The sequence below is a fragment of the Podarcis vaucheri genome (genome assembly GCF_965113315.1).
Source record: "Podarcis vaucheri genome assembly, chromosome: 17".
In the NCBI taxonomy this organism is placed as follows: domain Eukaryota; kingdom Metazoa; phylum Chordata; class Lepidosauria; order Squamata; family Lacertidae; genus Podarcis; species Podarcis vaucheri.
In genome coordinates this window covers 10,885,015-10,904,703 of record NC_138755.1, presented here as the reverse complement: position 1 = coordinate 10,904,703, position 19,689 = coordinate 10,885,015, and the positions used below count along the sequence as shown (strand labels likewise).

At 45.4% G+C, this 19,689-nt stretch overlaps 1 protein-coding gene across 11 annotated transcripts in view; it reads left to right on the top strand.

The window, feature by feature from the left end:
* Positions 1 to 19,689, top strand: part of RASAL3 (RAS protein activator like 3) — a 140,730-nt gene that overhangs the window by 99,842 nt on the left and 21,199 nt on the right. For 8 of the 11 annotated variants that reach the window (XM_082204609.1, XM_082204605.1, XM_082204607.1 and 5 more), the window contains 7 exons: positions 4,310 to 4,727; positions 12,531 to 12,655; positions 14,339 to 14,420; positions 15,636 to 15,733; positions 16,841 to 16,929; positions 17,971 to 18,076; positions 18,634 to 18,732. In XM_082204609.1, the coding sequence (XP_082060735.1) occupies positions 4,310 to 4,727; positions 12,531 to 12,655; positions 14,339 to 14,420; positions 15,636 to 15,733; positions 16,841 to 16,929; positions 17,971 to 18,076; positions 18,634 to 18,732 (1,017 nt within the window). The other 3 variants (XM_082204606.1, XM_082204601.1, XM_082204603.1) reach the window with 3 other exon arrangements.

Sequence of the window (19,689 nt, the reverse complement as noted above, 5' to 3'; positions counted from 1 at the left end):
TCAGGTTCATGTGCTTCAGAAAGTTCACAGGCAATAAAACCTAGCTTAGTATAAAAGGAGAATAAGTTAAGTTAATTTAGAATATGCAGAAAATGATAGCATACATGCAAGGAACCACAGAAAGAGGCGGAAGGGAGGTTTGAAATGTTAGAACTATTGTTAAACTATTGAAATGTATATAAATGAAATCTATAAATAAAATTATGTTAAAAATTTAAGCCTGCTTAGTTGCAAAGTGGTGAAAGTTCCTGAAATATTGGTGTAGGAACTCAAGAGAGGCTTGTGAGAGTCATGTGGTCTGAGCTGCAGCAGCCAACTCAAATCTCTTTACACAATGAGCTTCTCATGTTGACTGAATACAACAATAGGTAGCGGGAAGTGACCCAGCTAAGCCTGGCAGGACAGGACAGAGCTTACTCTATGGTTTTAACCCCTTCATACATGAATTAAGCATGGTGGTTATATGAGGCTGGTTCTCCCATCGTCCACCCATATTCTCTTCTGCACTTGATGAAAGCTGTGATGTCAGAGCTTCCACAGTTCTAAGAAGTTTGCTGCAGCCTATGAACATCTGCTCTGAACTTTGCTTTCTTTTAGGTGTCAGGCAAAAAACTTTTTCTTTTCACCTAGACCTTATAAAATTATTTCAGAAATCATGAATATTTTGACATCTCTCGTTGCTAATTGTGCTTTGATTTGCTGTATGTTTTGTTTAAGTTGTTTATCATTATTGAGCTTGTTTTTAATATTTATGAACCAATTGGAAATTATTGACAAAAGGTTGCATATAAATATCAGTCAACCATAGGTCACACCAAAACATAGAAACTTTTCAAATAAATAAAAGAAACACGTAGAATGGGTCAATGGCACAAGGTGAGAGGGTTTAGCTCACATCCCCATGTGTCATGACCCTGATCTAATTTGGGCTCCTCCGCTTTGATCTTTTGAAAACAAAGAAGATGCAATCACAACTCTTGCTGTCACATTTAATTTGGCCCTTGCTCCAGGGTCTTACCTGTTCAATTGTCTAAGAATCCTCTTTGCGCTGTTATGCTGGAGGCAGGCATCATTTGTCCTAGGAAACTTTTACTGGCACTGCTCCAAAATGGACTTGCAGCATCTGAATGGATGACTGGGGGCTCACCCACACTTCCCCCTTGTCAGGGAACTGCCATCGGAGGGACAGGTGGTGGAAGGGCTCACGGAGGTTGAGAGAGACTCAGCAGCTGAAGCAGGAACCAGCAAGGGGAGAGGTGGGTCTCTGAGGGAAAGCGAGCAGGAGGGATGGCTCAGGGACACTTCCAGCGAGAACAGTGGGGAGACCCACTCCTCGCCGGAAACTGTCACGCCGTGAGTCCAGAAGACGTGTTTCTGTTAAGGAGCTTTTATGTTGGAAGCGATTCCGAAAGCAGCCACTGTCGGAATCTGCCAGTGACTAGAGGAGCCATGTCTGAGGGGCTCCGTCGCAGACAGAGGTTTGTGGACTTGAACAAACTCTGAGGGACTACGATTTTATGCACAAGCAGCTCATCATCCCATCACACCCCTCTCCTGCTGCTTTTCTCCAAGGAAAACTGCTCTTTGGTGCTCAATCAGAGCAAACAGCAATGCAGGTTTTCCCCATATTTCCATTTGTTCTGACCTGTCACTAAAGAGCTGGTTTTCCCTTGGAAAGAAGTGGAAAACTGCTGAGACCTGGGCTTTCTAGGCCCAAGACAAGCAGAAGGATGGGCGAGCCCTTTGATGCACAAGCAAGATGCAAAACTGAATGAGTTTGATTCAACTGAATAGCCAGTACAACAGGTCCCACTAGTGCAATAAGGGCTTTTCTCCCCTTCTCTCCCACATCAGCTCTGCAGGATCTGAAGAACCCCCAAAATAGCATAAGGAAGGGAGAGATGGTTTGGCAACTGGCTCAAAGAACGATCACTGTAGCATGGTGTTAAATTCCACTCAATGTGTGCTCGTCACATACAAGTCTGGAGAAGAGCAATCCTGGGATCCTTGGATGAAGGACGGATATGAATTTAATAAATAACAGTAATAATAATAACAGCAAGGCTTGGCCCCCTTCAGCAAGTTGCCCGCTCTGAACTGGGTTGCCATGTGGCTCCTCATAGGAAGAAATGCAGATGCGAAATGTGTATAACCTGCTCTTTGGTGGCAGAATGGATTGACCGGGTGAGAGCTTTGGCTGAGCCTGGTCCAAGCAGCCCAAGTCCATTTTGCAAATGTGCACCTTCTGAGCTAGACAGACAGAGAATGGCTTCAGCCGCCCACACTGTAAGAGGCAGCCTTGGTGCTGCTCAGGCAGAGGGAGGTGAGATTGTTATCTTTGATGCAGATCACATGGGGACTTGCAGAGCACAGGATGAGGAGGGGAGGAAATCAGCCAGACAGTGAAGTGGTGAAGGCAGGATGGGGTGAGGAAGCTCAGCAGGAAGCCAAGGTAACTGGGCAGATGGCTCTGTGCTGTGGTGGAAGGGGAACTGGTTATTGGGTGGGGGTTGCAGAATGAGGGGTGAGGAAGAGAAGTAACAGAATTGGGACCGGGAGATGTACTCTGCACCCCTTTGTTGCAGCAGACCTTGCCATTGATTGGGCAGATACAATTGAAAATTGAAAATAAAACTTTTTTTAAAAAAGGCATTATTCAGGAGAGGCACTCTTGCACTGTAGCACAACAAAGGCAGGGCAAAAAAACCAGAACATTTGTGGTGTGAAAAGCTTGCATAACTAATGATTAAATTTGAGCAGGAAGTTATGGGACATGCACTGATTGGAAAGGAAGCAGTATGTTACCCCCGAAACTTTTGCAGGTGGAAACAGTATTGAAAAGGGGATTGTGTACCATCAGGAGCACAAATAAACACTGATGCACAACAAAAAGGATATCCAGAGAGCCCAGCAAAGCACAAATCCTGCACAAATATGCCCTAAAAGATTTTGCTCTGCAGGTGTTACTCAGCCAGGATTTTCCCTTTGGTGGTTTTTTGATGAACTTGTGCCAGACGAACCTGCTGCCCCAGTTCCTGTGGGTCTCATAGTCTCACCCTCTGGACACCTCTGCAGTATTAAACCCGGGCTGTGGAGCTAGCTGCCTAGAACAAAGCAGTGCCCACAGCAGGGTAGGAAATGAAAGGTTGGTCCTCACTATGGGATGCACAGCAATCCCTGCTCAGAGCAATCCCTGCTCCAAGGCTGGCACCATGCAAGGGGTTGGGCAGGATGGCTTCCCAGTGCACAAGGGATGTGGTAGGACAGGTTCTGTGGGTCAGGGCAGAGCCGGTTGCTCAAGAGGCAAGCCCCACAGTGCCCCACCCATGGCTCTTTGGAGCTAGGCCACAGTCTGCGAGGTTTGGCAAAGCACGGCGAACCTTCTCTCGACGGTTTCAGACAAGGCAGATGGGCTTCTGTTGATACTCCACTGTCCTCTCCCAGGTTCTGCAAGCCTCAAGGAGCTTAGCTTGCAAGATACAATTAGCAACTCTGCGCGGTGCAATCTCTTTCATCACAGGAAGTGTCTGGGTATGAGAATGACAGTGTGGGATGCAGTTGGGCTTGCCATCTTATTTTCTGTTCCTCTTGTTAAAGGCGCAGGAGCCTTGCTAGAAACATGTCCGTGACTGATACACAGCCGGTGCAGGGCAGCATCTCTCAGGACCAGAAACCTCTCAGTTGCGCTCCATGAATGGACAGGGATGGAATTTGACTGCGGTAACCCTGCTGCAACATCCACCTGCCACTAAAAAGGACTGTTCCTTGGTTGGGGAAAGACTACCTTCTGGGTTTCAGGAGGAGAAAAGTGCATCTTTCAATTGCCCTGAGAAGCATAGCTGTCAACTTACAGATTTGAAAATAAGGGACCAGCAGCCTCGAAAATAAGAGATCAGCAGCCAAAATAAGGGATTTTCCGGGCACAGGTATGTTTAGCTTCTGAGCCCCTCCGAGCCAAAGGCAGAAAGCCCAGCCAGCAGCCAAACGAAGCCTCATCAAGAAGGGACAGCAGCGGGACATGGTGCTGGGATAAAGGGACTGTCCCGCCAAATAAGGGACGCTTGACAGCTATGCTGAGAAGGCAGGTATCGCTTGTGTTTCCTTGCTGCTCAGGAGAGGGAACCGTGTGGCTTTGGTCAAACTGCCAAGACAGGAAGAGTATTAGGCCATTCAGTAAGAACCAGAAGGTGGGAAATCTGGGCTCACTTTTAGCTTGACTGTGATATCCCGAAACCTTGCATGGAATACAAGGGTCTTTTGTTTTTGATGCTTTTCTGGAACCTTTTGCATTTACGCTTTTGCTTTTCAGATGGAGGCCCCCCAGAAACAGAGGTCCGGAACAGATACGCCGTCCTTGTTGAGGTCCTACAGGTGGCAGACAGTTCTACAGAACGGGGAGAAGGAACCAGAGTTGAACCATGCAACATGGGGCAGCAGCAGCCGGAGGGACAAGTTACAGAAATGGAGGCGAGTACAAAGCCAGCCAGAGACCGAGCTTTCTGAATCTAGCCATGAGCACCCACAAGCACCAGTGGCCCCCCAAGACAGCAGAGCTGCTGCTAAGAGATCCGTCTTCCAGAGGGCTTTCTCCACTCCGGCCAAAGTGCCCAAGGCCCAGGAGAGAAGCAGTAAGATGAGTTTAAGGAAGTACCTGCGCTCTGTGTCCCACCGAAGGAACCAGGAGGGGACCCTCCGATCGGAAAGGGAGACTAAGGAAGCGAGCAAAGGTAAGACAGCTCTCCCCAAGGGCAGTTTTGTGATGGACACCAGCTAGGTTTCTGTGTTGTTTTGAACTAGAAGAGAGCAGACCATATGTGCAGGACAGTCTGGGGGAAGTGGGTAGCTGCATAAAGCTGGTTCAAGGCCTGACATTGCTCAAAAACACCTTCCACATCCTGTCTAGGGTTCTATCGCCTATGACTGAGATATCTTTTGAAAGCATGAAGGCAGTGACTGGTGAAATCCCAGGTGACAATGCAAGGAGCCACGAGGAATTGATGCTTCAGTGCTCTGCATGACTCTTTACCTTGCACAAACCATAGTATATGCAAAATAAAAAAGTAAAAAATAAAAGTAAAGGACCCCTGGACGCATGGAAACGCCATTTACTTTTCTGCCGCAGCGTACCTATTTATCCTTTATTTTCTTTCAAAGTTTCAAAAAACAATTTTACACACACACACACACACGTTTACATTAACCCATAATCCATTTCAGTACATTTATGGGGTTCCCTGAACCCCCAGACTTCCCCACACTCCTCCCTTGGCTTCCATAATTTATCTTCCTTTTTTACTGCATCTAATTCAATTTATCTAAACTATTGCACTTCAACTTTATCCTTTGTTGTTTTAAATTATAAGTGCTAAATCAATCCTGGTAGCGTTTTTAAATGTTTACAGCGTTCTTTAATATATTCTATAAAGTTATGCCATTTATTACCCTCTTGGTGCCTGATCTTCCCAGTCAGGCTTGCCATTTTGGCATAGTCCATCATCTTCATTATCCACTCTTCTTTCAATGGGGTTCTTTCTTCTTTCCATCCCTGGGCAGATAACATTCTAGCTGCTGTTGCCGCATATATAAACAGTACTTTCTTATCCTTCGGTAATTCTTCTCCTATTATACCTAATAAGAAAGCCTCAGGTTTTTTAAACAATAGTTATTTTAAACATCCCCCCCAGTTCATTTATAAATCATTTCACAGAAGAGAGGGGTGGTACCTATTTATCTACTTGCACTGGCGTGCTTTCAAACTGCTAGGCTAGCAGGAGCTGGGACAGAAGAACGAGAGCTCATGGGGATTCGAACTGCTGACCTTCCAATCGGCAAGCCCAAGAGGCTCAGTGGTTTAGACCACAGCGCCACCCGCATCCCTATAAAGAGCAAAATAAATGCCCTTAATGTCCGTATTTTATTCATGCACAGAATTTGGGTTGTTTCAGCCAAGCTGACACAACCCATAACTGTTCTGATCGGTATTAGAACGCAAAAAGAAACATAGTGAAGTCGATATTCTGGATTAATCTGTCAAGGAAAATAAATGATGTGATACTATGTCTGGGCTGCCAGTGTCTTCCTCTGTTTCTCAAAGGGTGAGCCTCTCCACCTCTCCAGGAATTTCTCTCTTCTTGCCAAATTCTGGGAAGAATAATGGTTGGTTTTAAACCACGGTTTAGAAACTATTGTGCAATAAGTAAGCAGCTGTCTGTCTTTCATCAGGCTGCCGTGAAAAAAAGAAGAAGAACTGGTGTGGTGATCGGCTGGGGAGATAGTTAAAAGTTTAGGAAAGTGCAAAGTTCCTAGTCTTCTTCAATTTACCCCTATACCACATTTCAGTTTAGGTGCAAAATTGAGTGGGATTTTCTTCCCTGTGGGGCAGAAGGGAAGAATGCTGGCTGAACTAAAGACGATGTAAAATAGATCTATTGCTGACCCAGTTAAGCTGAAACGATTGACTGCAAACCACTTCCGTCCTATTGACACCATTCTGAAGTCAGTGAGGCTCTTGGTGCCTAAAGTCATTTGAGCACATCTGAATGTGTTCTTTGATTTGATTCCAACTCTCAACCTGCAAAGGAAAATCCCTTGACACTCCCTGCCCTCTCCTGCTCCATTGCTTCTGCCAACTGCTAATAATACGGTTTAGGTGAGCTTAGGTCTTCCTTAGGTGTCTGTTTCATGCCTTAGTTTGGTTTACTTGACTGAACCATTTTTAAAAGTCTGCATTGAAACATGCAAGCTTTTTTGTTCTGCTGGTGTTGAAATGACGGCCGTAGCAGCTACTTCCTTCACTTTGGTGAAAGGCCTTTCCTACACGAGTTGGCGTTCTGCTCCATAAATCTGCACTTGTTTGTTGTGCACAGCCCACACGCCTTACCTCAAAGCAGCGCTTTTGTGGAATGTGATTGCGAAACAGCTGTGTCTGTGTGTGGTGTATTTTATATCATTTATAATAAGTGACACATCCTCTGCTGCCAGTGCTATCGCTCTGCCTTTTGTTCCCGTTTATATTTTATTATTTAAGTTTGTTTGTTTTAAAAGCAAATAAACTATTTATTTGGTGGCGTGCTTTGGTGTGAACTCCTGCATGCGTGGGAATGCCTAGCCAATTTTCTTTTCTTTTCAAAAAGGTTTATTTATGCTTTTCAGGTTTATACATTTCACTAATTTTTCAATCATTTTAACATTTCAAAACTTGACTTCCTCCCCCATTTCTGTGGTTCCTTAAATTTATTTTTAATATCTTCTTCTGCATGTCCAGTTTAACTTAATTTGCTCATTTATTCATCTTCTTTAAATGTATACTCTTATAAAACTGCAGGTTATTACAATAATCCTGCCAATGTTCTTATCTGTTTACAATTTGTAAATATTCCATAAACCATTTCTGTTCTTTTATTAAAAAGTTTGTTATCTTGATTTCTTAGTTTTCTGGTGAGTTTTGCAATTACTGCATATTCCATAAGTTTTTGTATCCATTCTTCCTTTGCTGGGACTTCTGCTTCTTTCTATTTTGGGGTGAGTAACATTCCTGCCGCTGTGGTCGCATACATGAATAAGTTTCTATACAGTTAAGGTAGTTCCGGCCATATCAGATGACACAGCGATTCTTCCAAAGCAGCTCTTTATTTGTAAGCTGGAACAGAACTAACCGAGGAGCTCAGTCAGCCTGCTTATATAGAGCGCCAGAACAATTGTAACTGTTGCAACTTTCTAAAACTATCCAATCACAGAACGTCACTTTTCGATCCTTCATTTGCATACAAACTATCCAATCATTGAACGTTACTTTCGATCCTTCATTTGCATAACTATCTACAGTATCCCCCTGCTGGCCCAGGGTGAGAACATCAGTACATAACAAAAAACTTCTGTGGGTTTTTTTTACAAACATTATTTTTTTAAAATATATATATATATATTATTTTCTTCCTTAAACAGTATTTTCAACATTACAATACCAAACACAAAGACTTTCTGCTCTGCCCAGCATACGACTTTCCTCCTTCCCTTCAGTAGGTTTTCCACTTTCAGATCGCGCAGTTTAAATCTTTAACCTATTGTCCACATTGTAGGATTTATTTCAATCCTGCTTGTGTCTTCAGATTTTTGCAATTATTATTCAAATATGCAATAAATTTACTCCAGTCCCTTTGGAATTTCTAATCATCCTGGTCTTGAATCCTGCAAGTCAGTCTGGCCATTTCTGCAAAGTCCATCATCTTCGCCTGCCACTCTGCAATGGTAGGTACCTCCTGTAACTTCCACTTTTGGGCCAATAAAGTTCTCGCTGCAACTGTGGTGTACATAAATAGTCTTTGGTCTATCTTTGCGATTTCCTCTCCCATCAAACCTAGCAAAAATGCTTCCGTTTTTTGGGGGGAAGGTGTATCTAAACATATTTTTTAGTTCATTATAAATCAGTTCTCAAAATATTTTTACTCTTGTCACAAGTCCACCGCATGTGATAAAAGTCACCATCTGATTCTTTATATTTCCAGCATGTTTTATCTCTCATTCTATACATTTTAGTTAACTTTACTGTTGTCAAATACCAGCTATCTTCATTACATTTTCTTTTAATGCCATACACTGTAAATTTCAAATTTTCATTCCACAATTTTATCCATGAATCCAATTCAATGTTGTGCCCAAAGTCTGGTGCCCATTTTATCACCACTTCTTTCACTTCCTCATCTTTGGTAAACCATACTAACAACAAATTGTACATCTTAGATAAAAGTTTCCTTCTGCTTTCCAACAGAACGATTTTGAAATCTTGATTTTTTTGTTTTCAAAACCAACCTTCTTCTTATCAACATTAAATGTGTCACTAACTTGATGATATTGCAACCACCCTGTAAATAAACCTTCAGTTTGATCATATGGTTTAAGTTTTAAGCCTTGCTTGGTTTCCATCAAAATCTCTTCATATGTAGCCCACCTTCCCTCCATATTTAATTTTTTGACCGTCAATACTTCAAACATTATTTTAAACAACCCAGCAAGTTTTCTCTCTGTGTATGTGTTTGTGTTTTAAAAAGATGAGATACAGCAGCATGGTAGTGTTGGGCTCCATCTTTTTTCTAAAGTCATCATAAACCTCTTAAAAATAGGAAAATATTCCAAGAGGCATGTGAGGGGTGGTGAGAGAGAGAGGAAGGAAGAGAACTTGTAGCATCTCAAGAGCTAGCCAATTAGTGCTCTGACTTCTGCTATGAACAGGAATACCTAGGATGCATCCACACAGCGGTTTAATGTACAGTGGTACCTCGGTTTTCGAACAGCTTAGTTCATGAACAACTTGGAACCCAAACGCTGCAAACCCGGAAGTAGATGTTCTGGTTTTTGAACTTCTTTTCGGAAGCTGAACGTGCTGTGTTTTGAGTCCCCCTGTGTTTCCTGTTGCGCTGCTAAAATGAACCATGAAAAGAAAAGAAGGGAAGTCATTGATATCTTAAGGATGTAAAAATGAGTACTTTAAATTGTAAAACAGAAAAATTAATACAATGGTACCTCGGTTTGTGAACTTAATCCGTTCTGGAAGTCCATTCTTAAACCAAAACCGTTCCTAAACTGAGGCACACTTTCCCTAATGAAGCCTCCTGCCGCTGGTGCCCTTCCACCATTCAGATTCCATTATTAGACCGAGGTAAAGTTCTCAAACCAAGACACTATTTCCGGGTTTTGCTGAGTTTGTAAATCAAATCGTTCTTAAACCGGACTGATCTTATACCGAGGTAATGTGTGTGTGTGTGTCTCTCTCTGTGTGTGTTGTTTCAGCTTTAGGGATCTGCCCTGTATCTTCCGCTGTGAAGACGGAATTAATGCAGCTTCTCTGAAAACATCTTCTCCTGCTTTTGCCTGCTTTTGCATTCCTTGTCATCCAATGGTCCAGCCATCTCCCTAGCTTATTTCCTGTTGCTCCACATTATGTTGCATTTTTGTGTTGAGCTAGGTATACAAGTCTCTTTCCATTGGGTTTTGGTTTCCTTTCCCCCGCCCTTCCTAATTGCACCCAAACCCTCTATGCAAATTTTGTTTGGGATTGTTAAACTGGCAAATAATTGCTAGCTGCCGCTCAACAGAGAGGGCGGGGTGGGCCGGGCTGCTCTTGTGGGTGGGGATGTCTTTCAAAGATTATCCTGTGGTGATTGGCATGTCAGAAGGAAGGTGGAACTGTGTGGCACAAGCTTTGCTGTTTTGCAGGCACTAACTGGCCAATGATGGAGCTCTTGGTAGTAGTGGAAACTGCAGCTCGATGCTTTTCTGTTGCGATTGACTATGCCAACCCATCCAGCTTTCCGATCTCTATCTGCATGTAGCCGCACAAGTGCGGGCAGGATCCACCTCAGGGACAGGAGGAGCCGGCAGCCACCCCCTCGTTTCCCTCTGACCTCTCCCTGTGCTTGAGTGGGATAGAAAAATCTCAGCCACCAGGAGGACAGCTGCGACTCGTAGGGAGGGCATGAGCTGCTTGACTTTCCGGTGCCCACAGCCTGGCAGCGTAATACTTGAAAAGACCCTAAATGGTGTGCCCATCAACCCCAAAACACCAGTACAGTGGCACCTCAGCTTACAGACTCCGCTAACCCAGAAAAAAGCACCTTGAGTTAAGAACTTTGCTTCAGGATGAGAACAGGATGGCGGCATGGTGGCAGCGGGAGGCCCCATTAGCTAAAGTGATGCTTCAGGTTAAGAACAGTTTCAGGTTAAGAACGGGCCTCCAGAACGAATTAAGTTCTTAAACAGAGGTACCACTGTATTGCCATTTTTTTCGTGTGTGACTCAGGGAAGCCAAGTTACAGGCTGTGCTACTTTCCATTGTTCAAGGCAAATTTAGCAAGGTGACCCCGGTCATAATGGTTGCGCTCAGCTTCCAAATAGATTTTGTTCAGTCTGTGTTTTTAAGGGATCCCATTAAGTGGCTGATTTGCACTTCCTGGATTAATATGCACATCCAATGTCCTGCCTTGGTTCCTTAGAGCAGGGGTGGACAACCTAAGGCCCAGGGGCCGGATGTGGCCCAATCGCCTTTTCAATCCAGCCCACGGACGGTCCAGGAATCAGTGTGTTTTTACATGAGAATAATAATAATAATAATAATAATAATAATAATAATAATAATAATAATTTTATTTATATCCCGCCCTCCCCAGCCGAAGCTGGGCTCAGAGTGGCTAACAACAGTAAAAAATAACACAGTTTACATAAAATCACAATCAATTACCGTAAATGAAATACATTCTAAAATCAATTCATTCTAAAATCAATTCAAAATCAAATTAGTGGCAACCCTTGGGCTGGAGTGCTATGAGGATTACAGAAGGAGAGAGGGAGTCAGCCTGCGCCTTGGCCAAAGGCCTGGTGGAACAGCTCTGTCTTGCAGGCCCTGCGGAAAGATGTCAAGTTCCGCAGGGCCTTAGTCTCTTGTGACAGAGCGTTCCACCAGGTTGGAGCCGCAGCCGAAAAAGCCCTGGCTCTGGTTGAGGCCAGCCTAACCTCCCTGTGACTTGGGACCTCCAAGATGTTTTTGTTTGAAGACCGTAAGGTCCTCCCTGGGACATACCAGGAGAGGTAGTACCGTAGGTACGAATGTGTGGGTTATTTGTGGGGCATAGGAATTCGTTCATCCCCCCCAATGTAGTCCAATCCACCACATGGTCTGAGGGATGGTGGACCGGCCCACAGCTGAAAAAGGTTGCTGACCGCTGCCCTAGAGGAACTCACAGAGCAAGGCAGCAAAGCAGCAAAGCAGGCCAGGTATTGCAGCACTACGGAGAGCTCCAAGTGTGCTCCAAAGGTCTAGGGGTGAACTGAGGACTTTTGAGCCTTTGTCCAGCTGTTCACTGCTGGGCTCTGAGGCCATGGCAGAACATCAGTTATCCTTCAGTTTTCACACATCTCTGAATCTTAAGATACACTTCTCTGTCCTAAACAAAAACAAACCCTGTTCATAAATGCATATTGTATGTTAGAATGCATATAAAATGCCCCCTATGTATATAATTAAATTTTCTTTTTTACAATTTAAAGTACTCATAATTACATCCTTAAGATATCAATAACTTCCCTTCTTTGCTTTCTATGGTTCATTTTACATATCATAAATCCCTGCATATTCTACAGAAACTATACCATTCAGTATGCCATTATTGCATCCATCAAAACATATTTACACTGTTGAATTTATCTTAATGCTACCAGCATTTTCAGCTGTACACAGTTATATATATATATGCTAAATCTAAAGTTGCCTGATTTATTCAATGGTATATATATATATAGTATGTGTTATATATTGTATGTGTTTGGATTGTCAATGTATGATTTTATTATTTTACTGTTTTAACTTATGCCAATAAAGGCTAGTTACAAGTTACAAGTCACAAGAGCATAGCATATAATGGAAAGACACGTTGATGGTAGTTACTTACTTGGGAGGAAAATGTATTTTGCTCTCACGTCTTTATTAGCAAGTATGAGCCTGGGTAAACCCAAATGCCTCCTTGTTCTTCTTCTTGCAGGTGATGATTCTACTGTCCAGTTGACCCAACTGACTTCGGCTGTGCCAACGGATGCAACCATCTGGGATGTGGCCAATGTGTCCCTGGTGGATCGACAGCTAATGGTCTTGGGCAGAGATGAGGAGGTGGGGCTATCTCTGACATTCAAAACTGTAGGAGGGAGAAGGAGGGTGTATGTGTCTGTCTGAGCACACCCAGCACATGGTCTCATGTCAAGGAAGTGTATGCTTCTCAGGCCGTGAACTGCTGGCCGAGTGTTGACTGAAGCCACTGCTGCTCAGAGACCTGAGCCCAACTTTGCTGGTTATGGATGGCATCAGTACAGTGGTACCTCGGGTTAAGTACTTAATTCGTTCCGGAGGTCTGTTCTTAACCTGAAGCACCACTTTAGCTAATGGGGCCTCCTGCTGCCGCTGCACCGCCACTGCACGATTTCTGTTCTCATCCTGAAGCAAAGTTCTTAACCCGAGGTACTATTTCTGGGTTAGCGGAGTCTGTAACCTGAAGCGTATGTAACCCGAGGTACCACTGTACCTTAAAGGTTCCTGCCAAATTTTCTACACTGCCAGTAAGGATTCATAGAGTAATGGTCCTCCATGGGTCACAGATACAGGTCTCTCAACTCCAGGAAAGTAGAAAGGAAAATGGGCCTTCTATCCAGCCCCAATGCAGCTCTCACTCTGGGGGTGGAAGAGTAAAAGCTAGGATGTCAGCGCCTGGGAAGCAGAGCAGAAATGGGAACTCTATGTTAAGCTTGTTCTACAGGATCCCATGAGAGAAATCATCATGGGCCCATTTTCCCTTCTGCTTTCCTGAAGTTGAGAAATTTTCTACACTGGCTAAAAAGCTGCCTTCTTAACACGCTGCTTTGGACCACGAGGGAAGTTGCCTCGTTTGTTTATTTATTTATCTATTATTATATTTCATCATATTATTTATATACTGCCTTTCATCAAAAGAACTCAGGGCAGCTCACAAGATAAAAATGCAAGGGGAAAGCACGAATAAATAGTTAAAACAAAAACAATAACACATACACCCCTCCCTCAGACACTAAAAATATATAATGAAGGCGCCAGGCGTACTTCCCTGGGGAGAGCATCCCACAAATGGGGGGCCATTGCGGAAAAGGCCCTGTTCTGTGTTGCCACCCTCTGGACCTCTTGTGGAGGAGGCACACAAATAAGGGCTTCCGTGGTTGAATACAGAGTCTGGGATGGTTTCTACGGGGAGAGGCGGTCCTTGAGGTCTTGCGGTCCTGAGCTCCACCTTTCCCCCCTGACAGGGACTCAAGGAGGCTTACAGCTAAAATAGAAACAGCTAAAAACGTTGAGGGTGGGGGGAAGCAATCATGTAAAACAATCAAAAATTTATTTTTATTTTTTCTATTAAAACATACAGATCATGCCAATAAAAGCATCAGAGCACTAGCCCTTTCCTTAAAAAACATTTACTGTATTTTTTGCTCTATAAGACTCACTTTTTCCCTCCTAAAAAGTAAGGGGAAATGTGTGTGCGTCTTATGGAGCGAATGCAGGCTGCACAGCTGTCCCAGAAGCCAGAACAGCAAGAGGGATTGCTGCTTTCACTGCACAGCGAAATCTCTTGCTGTTCTGGCTTCTGAGATTCAGAATTTTTTTTTTCTTGTTTTCCTCCTCCAAAAACTAGGTGCGTCTTGTGGTCTGGTGCGTCTTATAGAGCGAAAAATACAGTAGTTCTTCACCTGCTGTAGTGTAGAAGAATGGGGAAGAGGGAAATCATTATCACTATCATCTATTTTGTCCTTGGTGTTTGGTTTGCCGTTTTAGGGTCTGCTCCAGAATGGGAAACGAGCCAGTTCTGCTTCAGAGTCAAGTTTATTATACCCGCCAGGTACCCAGAGGGACAATGGTGAGTACTGAGAGACTGCCATATGCACACACACACACACACACACACACAGAGAGAGAGAGAGAGAGAGAGAGTCTGTTGAAAAGGAGAGCAGGGCGTTGGAAGGATGCAGTCCTTGCCAGCCTCCGAGATCATGCCCAGGGTGTTTGTATTTTTTACATCAAAGCACAACAACCCAAATCATGCGAGCCACGGAGTCAGAGCCCTACCAACCACTGGGAAGCTAGTTTTCAGTAGCCACCAACCTGCTCCGCAAATTGGGATCCTTTAAATGAGGTAACAGAGAAGGTGGAGCCTGAACAATTTCCCCTGGCACAAGATCAGGAGAGCCATTGTATCACGTGTCAAAATGTTTCCTTGAGAGCTCCAGTGTAGAAAGTACCGTATTTTTCGCTCTATAGGACGCACCGGACCATAGGAGGGGGAGAACAGGGGGGGGAATTCTCCCCCTCTCTGCTCAGCGCCCCTTCAGCGAATCATCAGGAGAAATGGAGCCGCTTCCATTTCTCCTCCCACTTTGCACTGCGCAGAGAGGGAAAACTGTGCAGCGTCTCTCCAGCGAAGCGAAGCCTGGAGAGCAAGAGGGATTGGTGTGCACTGACTCCTCTTGCTCTCCAGGCTTCAGGCAGCTATCCGCAAGCCTTCGGAGCGCAGCGGGAACTCCTGCTGCGCTCCGAAGGCTTGTGGATAGCCGCCTGAAGCCCCTGGAGCACAGTGGGAGTTCGCGCTGCGCTCCGGGGGCTTCAGGTGGCTTCACGTTGCTATTGCTGAAGCCAAGGAGCCTGTATTCACTCCATAGGACGCACACACATTTCCCCTTCATTTTTGGAGGGGGAAAAGTGCGTCCTATAGAGCAAAAAATACGGTATTTGTGACCATTCATTTCGCAGGCCCACCTCACCCGTGAGGCAAGGTGAGGCGGGTCCACGGGAGCAGCGGGTCCTGATGTCAATCTTTATTCCCCCCGTATTCCTGATATAGATCTTCCCTCACTCCTGCTTCCCTGGTGGGGAGGGGGGACACCATTTTGGGATCCGCCTCCGGCGCCAACATGCATTGGGTGGGTCAGAATTGGGCTGGCAAAGAGCCTCAGTCCAGGATACAGAGGGAGCAGCGAATGGTGAGCTAGGTGCTGGGCGCTGCTTGCTCCCATCTTCCAGGAACTGCCTCTTCTGGCCAACATGACAGCCAACCAGTCCACTTTGCTCCTGACAGAAATGCTCATCGAGGGAAGAAGCTTCTTAGACTCACAGACTCCCGAAAAAAGACCCTGTCAAGAGACTTCCTCCGGCTCGCAGCTCAGCAATGTGAAGGTAGAGAAGATGTTCAGTGTATTACAGGTTCAGGGAGCCCAGACTGGTGCTTACTGGGAGCGGAGGAAAGAGGGGGGCCTTAGGAGGGAGGCATGACTCCTCAAGGGAGACTACGAAGAGCTATTTCATGTATCTATTATTAGTTTTTTTAGCATATCATTTTCAACAATTATTAAACATACTTTTATATCTTATACAATTTTTTTTACTTCCATCAATCACATCTGAAAATTTTCAAATCTTTTTCACTTAATTTACATTTCTTACTTTCACTATTACATTTAAATATCATAACTAATGTCTCTCTTCTTTGCAATATTTCATAAATTCCTCCTTACAAAACGTCTTGTAGTCCTATTAGCATAATTTGTTGATTACAGTTGCTCTTCAAATAGTTCCAATTTTCTGTAAGTCTCTGGTTTAAAGGTAAAGGGACACCTGACCATTAGGTCCAGTAGTGACCGACTCTGGGGTTGCGGTGCTCATCTCGCTTTATTGGCCAAGGGAGCCACTTCCGGGTCATGTGGCCAGCATGACTAAGCTGCTTCTGGCGAACCAGAGCAGCACATGGAAACGCCGTTTACCTTCCTGCTGGAGTGGTACCTATTTATCTGCTTGCACTTTGATGTGCTTTCGAACTGCTAGGTTGGCAGGAGCAGGGGCCGAGCAACGGGAGCTCACCCCATTGCGGGGATTCGAACCGCCAACCTTCTGATAGGCAAGTCCTAGGCTCTGTGGTTTAACACACAGTGCCACCCACGTCCCTAAATCTCTGGTTTACGAAGAACTATTTCTAAACAGCACTGGGCTGAGCGGGCTCATGATGGTCTGGCCTGGCATAAGGTAGCACCATTATCTGACCTGGGGCGCTTGTCAGATGAGACCTGTGTTCGTCCAGATGTTGTCGGGCTCCAACTCTTGTCAGCCCCAACCTCCATGGCCAATAGTTGGGAGTAGTGGGTGTTGCAGTCCAGTCGCATCTAGAGCAAACCAAGTTCCACATTCCTGTTATGGGGCAAGTCACACAGATAAACACTCTTCTGCACTCAGAATTCCTTCGTTTCTTCATTTATTTATTGCATTTATTACATCTCACACCATCTCTAGGGGCTGCTATGGAAACGCATCAAGGACCGGAAAGGACGGCTCCAAGCCAAGGCTGACTCCTCTACTGGACTTGTTGCTAATGGTAACAGGTAGGCCCTGAAGCCAGTTTGGAACAGAAGCGTCCATTGTTTTCTGTCTTTTATGCCTCTTTATGGATGCAATGGGACACAGGTGGCGCTGTGGGTTAAACTACAGAGCCTAGGACTTGCTGATCAGAAGGTCGGCGGTTCGAATCCCCACGACGGGGTGAGCTCCCGTTGCTTGGTCCTTGCTCCTGCCAACCTAGCAGTTTGAAAGCACGTCAAAGTGCAAGTAGATAAATAGGTACCACTCCGGCGGGAAGGTAAACGGCGTTTCCGTGCGCTGCTCTGGTTCACCAGAAGTGGCTTAGTCATGCTGGCCACATGACCCAGAAGCTGTATGCCGGCTCCCTCGGCCAATAAAGCGAGATGAGCACTGCAACCCCAGAGTCGGTCACGACTGGACCTAATGGTCAGGGGTCCCTTTACCTTTACCTTTTATGGATGCAATGGGCCCCATTTCTTTCTGCCTGTGTTTATATTTCCTGAGATCTAGAACGAAACCAAGATTACATCAGGGGATTTATCTAATAACTTGGATTGGCTGCATTAAATGCTGGCATCGTGTCTTCTTCAGGGGGGTTAGGATGCTATGGACATTTGTCAAACTCACCATGCCTGAAAGGATGCTCTGTTTACTTTGTTGCGGGTACCAGATTGCTGCACAGCCACTCTGTTTGGCTGGGGGCCCACATGGCCTTTCCCCCGGGTTGTGATGCTAGGAAGGGGGGGCCTCCCCTTGAACCCTGTATGTGCTCGCCCCGTGATAGGGTTTCACTCTTCTTCCAACATCTCCTCCAGTTCCAGGTTGGTGCTGCCAGGAAAATGGCAGGAAAGAAGACAAAGAAAGCTGTTAAGGGAGGGACAAGCCTCTGATAACTTTTTCTGCCGGATGCTGCAAAGTTAGTCTAATTTGAACAGAAATAAAAGTCTTAATAAAATATGCAAGGAAGGGATAATAATGCATCTGTTGGTGATGGTGTCAGATGTTCAGGGTTGTCCACCCACACTGTCTTCTCCTATCCTGGCCCCTCTTGTCACTTCCTCCAGGGAGGCCCTTCCTGGCCCGGCTGTTCTCATGGACTTGGGCAACGAAAAGGATGCCTTGATCCGCCCACTTCACAACAGCCTTCTGGGAGAGCGGTACTGCTTTGAGGTATGAGCCTATTGTCATCCCTTGACCTGAGAAGCTGCGTTTCTCCAGTTATGAAGGGAGACGTTCAGGGCCAGGCCTTGGGAGCTTGACCCAGTGATGAAAGAAATGCCTTCTGTACGCACTCGGGGACTCTGTCTGCTCCATCTGGTCCAAGACGTGGAGAACTTGGCTTCCCAACCTCAACAAAGCTGCCTTCAGGCTGAAGCTCCGTCATCTGCCGTGTTGTTTTATCTATAAAGCTGTCGTGGCTACATGAGCGGCTTCAAGAAGCTCCTTTGTTGGGACTGGACCTGTAGACGAAGCAGAGGAGCATATTTTGGGGAAGGAGTAGGGCAAAGCCAGAGGCTGGCCATTCTTAGCAGGAGACAGCAATGCAAGCACCTTTTTTTTTAAGCTTACGGCAAGGCCCTAGCATTGGCACTGGGACGCAGTGCTGATGCCTAGCTTGGATTAAACCCTGCCTGTTCCTTGTCCCTCCCAAGTCCCCCAGGGTTTGGTTGCCCATGGGACAAACCCAGCGTGTGCTCTTAAGCACAACCCTCCCTTCCTCTTCTCAGGTGCTGAGCACTGCGGGGCGCCGCTGCTTCAGCTGTGGCTCTGCTGCCGAAAGGACCCGCTGGATGGATGACTTGCGCCGGCTTGTCCAGCCCAGTATGGTAAAGAAGCATCTTCTTTTTATTTTTTTAATCATTTTTTCAATACAAACAACCACAAAAAAACACATGCAACAAAAACCACAATAACACTAATAACACAATTTAACAATTCAGATTTGAGTACTGATATACCTATAGCTACACCTTTTTCACAATACTACCCCACCTCTCCTCCCCCTACTCCCCACCACTGTCCACCTTGTCGCTTAAGTATTCCTTCCAGATTTCTTCATATTTATCCATTCTTAATTTGCGTCGACATGCAATTCGTTCGTGTGTAGCTAGTCTGTCCATATTGTCCATCCATGTGCTCAATGGAATCTTTTTGCGGCTCTTCCAATTCATCAAAACAAGCATCTTCTGTACTTTGTGTTGCTTGCAAGGGGTGCATGCTGCCTCTGTAACCAGTTTTCCCACTTGGCCTGTGGTGTATTTGCCCACTCACTCACCCTTCCCTCTCGTCTCCTCCTATCCCTATTCCCTGTATAAATCCCCGTCCTCTGTTGTCGGGCTTTGAGGAATCAGATCCTTCCCCCTGGTGGCAGCAAAGAAGCAGATAAAAAAGAAGAGTACCAATTAGTTTATTCAATAATCACAGCGAGAGACAAAGGAATGAGGTCTCTCTCTAGAAATGCTGTTGCTCCAAGCAAAGTCCCATCCCTCCTTCGTGTCCCCTAATCTATGTCAGTCCTGCACCTGAGCTTTCTGCCTCTGAGCTCTCTGTTCTAATACCCTCAATGGCCACCTGGGCCGCGGGGCGCGGCGGGCCAAGAATGCTCTCCAAGAACACTGGACTCTGTCAGCTGTCTCTTCACTGGTGCTTCTTCTTCCTGCTGTTCCTCTCCTAATATTTCCCAGCTTTCCCCCTCTGCAGCCTTTGAACTATGCCCTTCTGCAAACCGCTGATCTAAATCTATACTGTCCTCCTGTTCTTGGGAAGGTTCAGAAGAAAGGGGG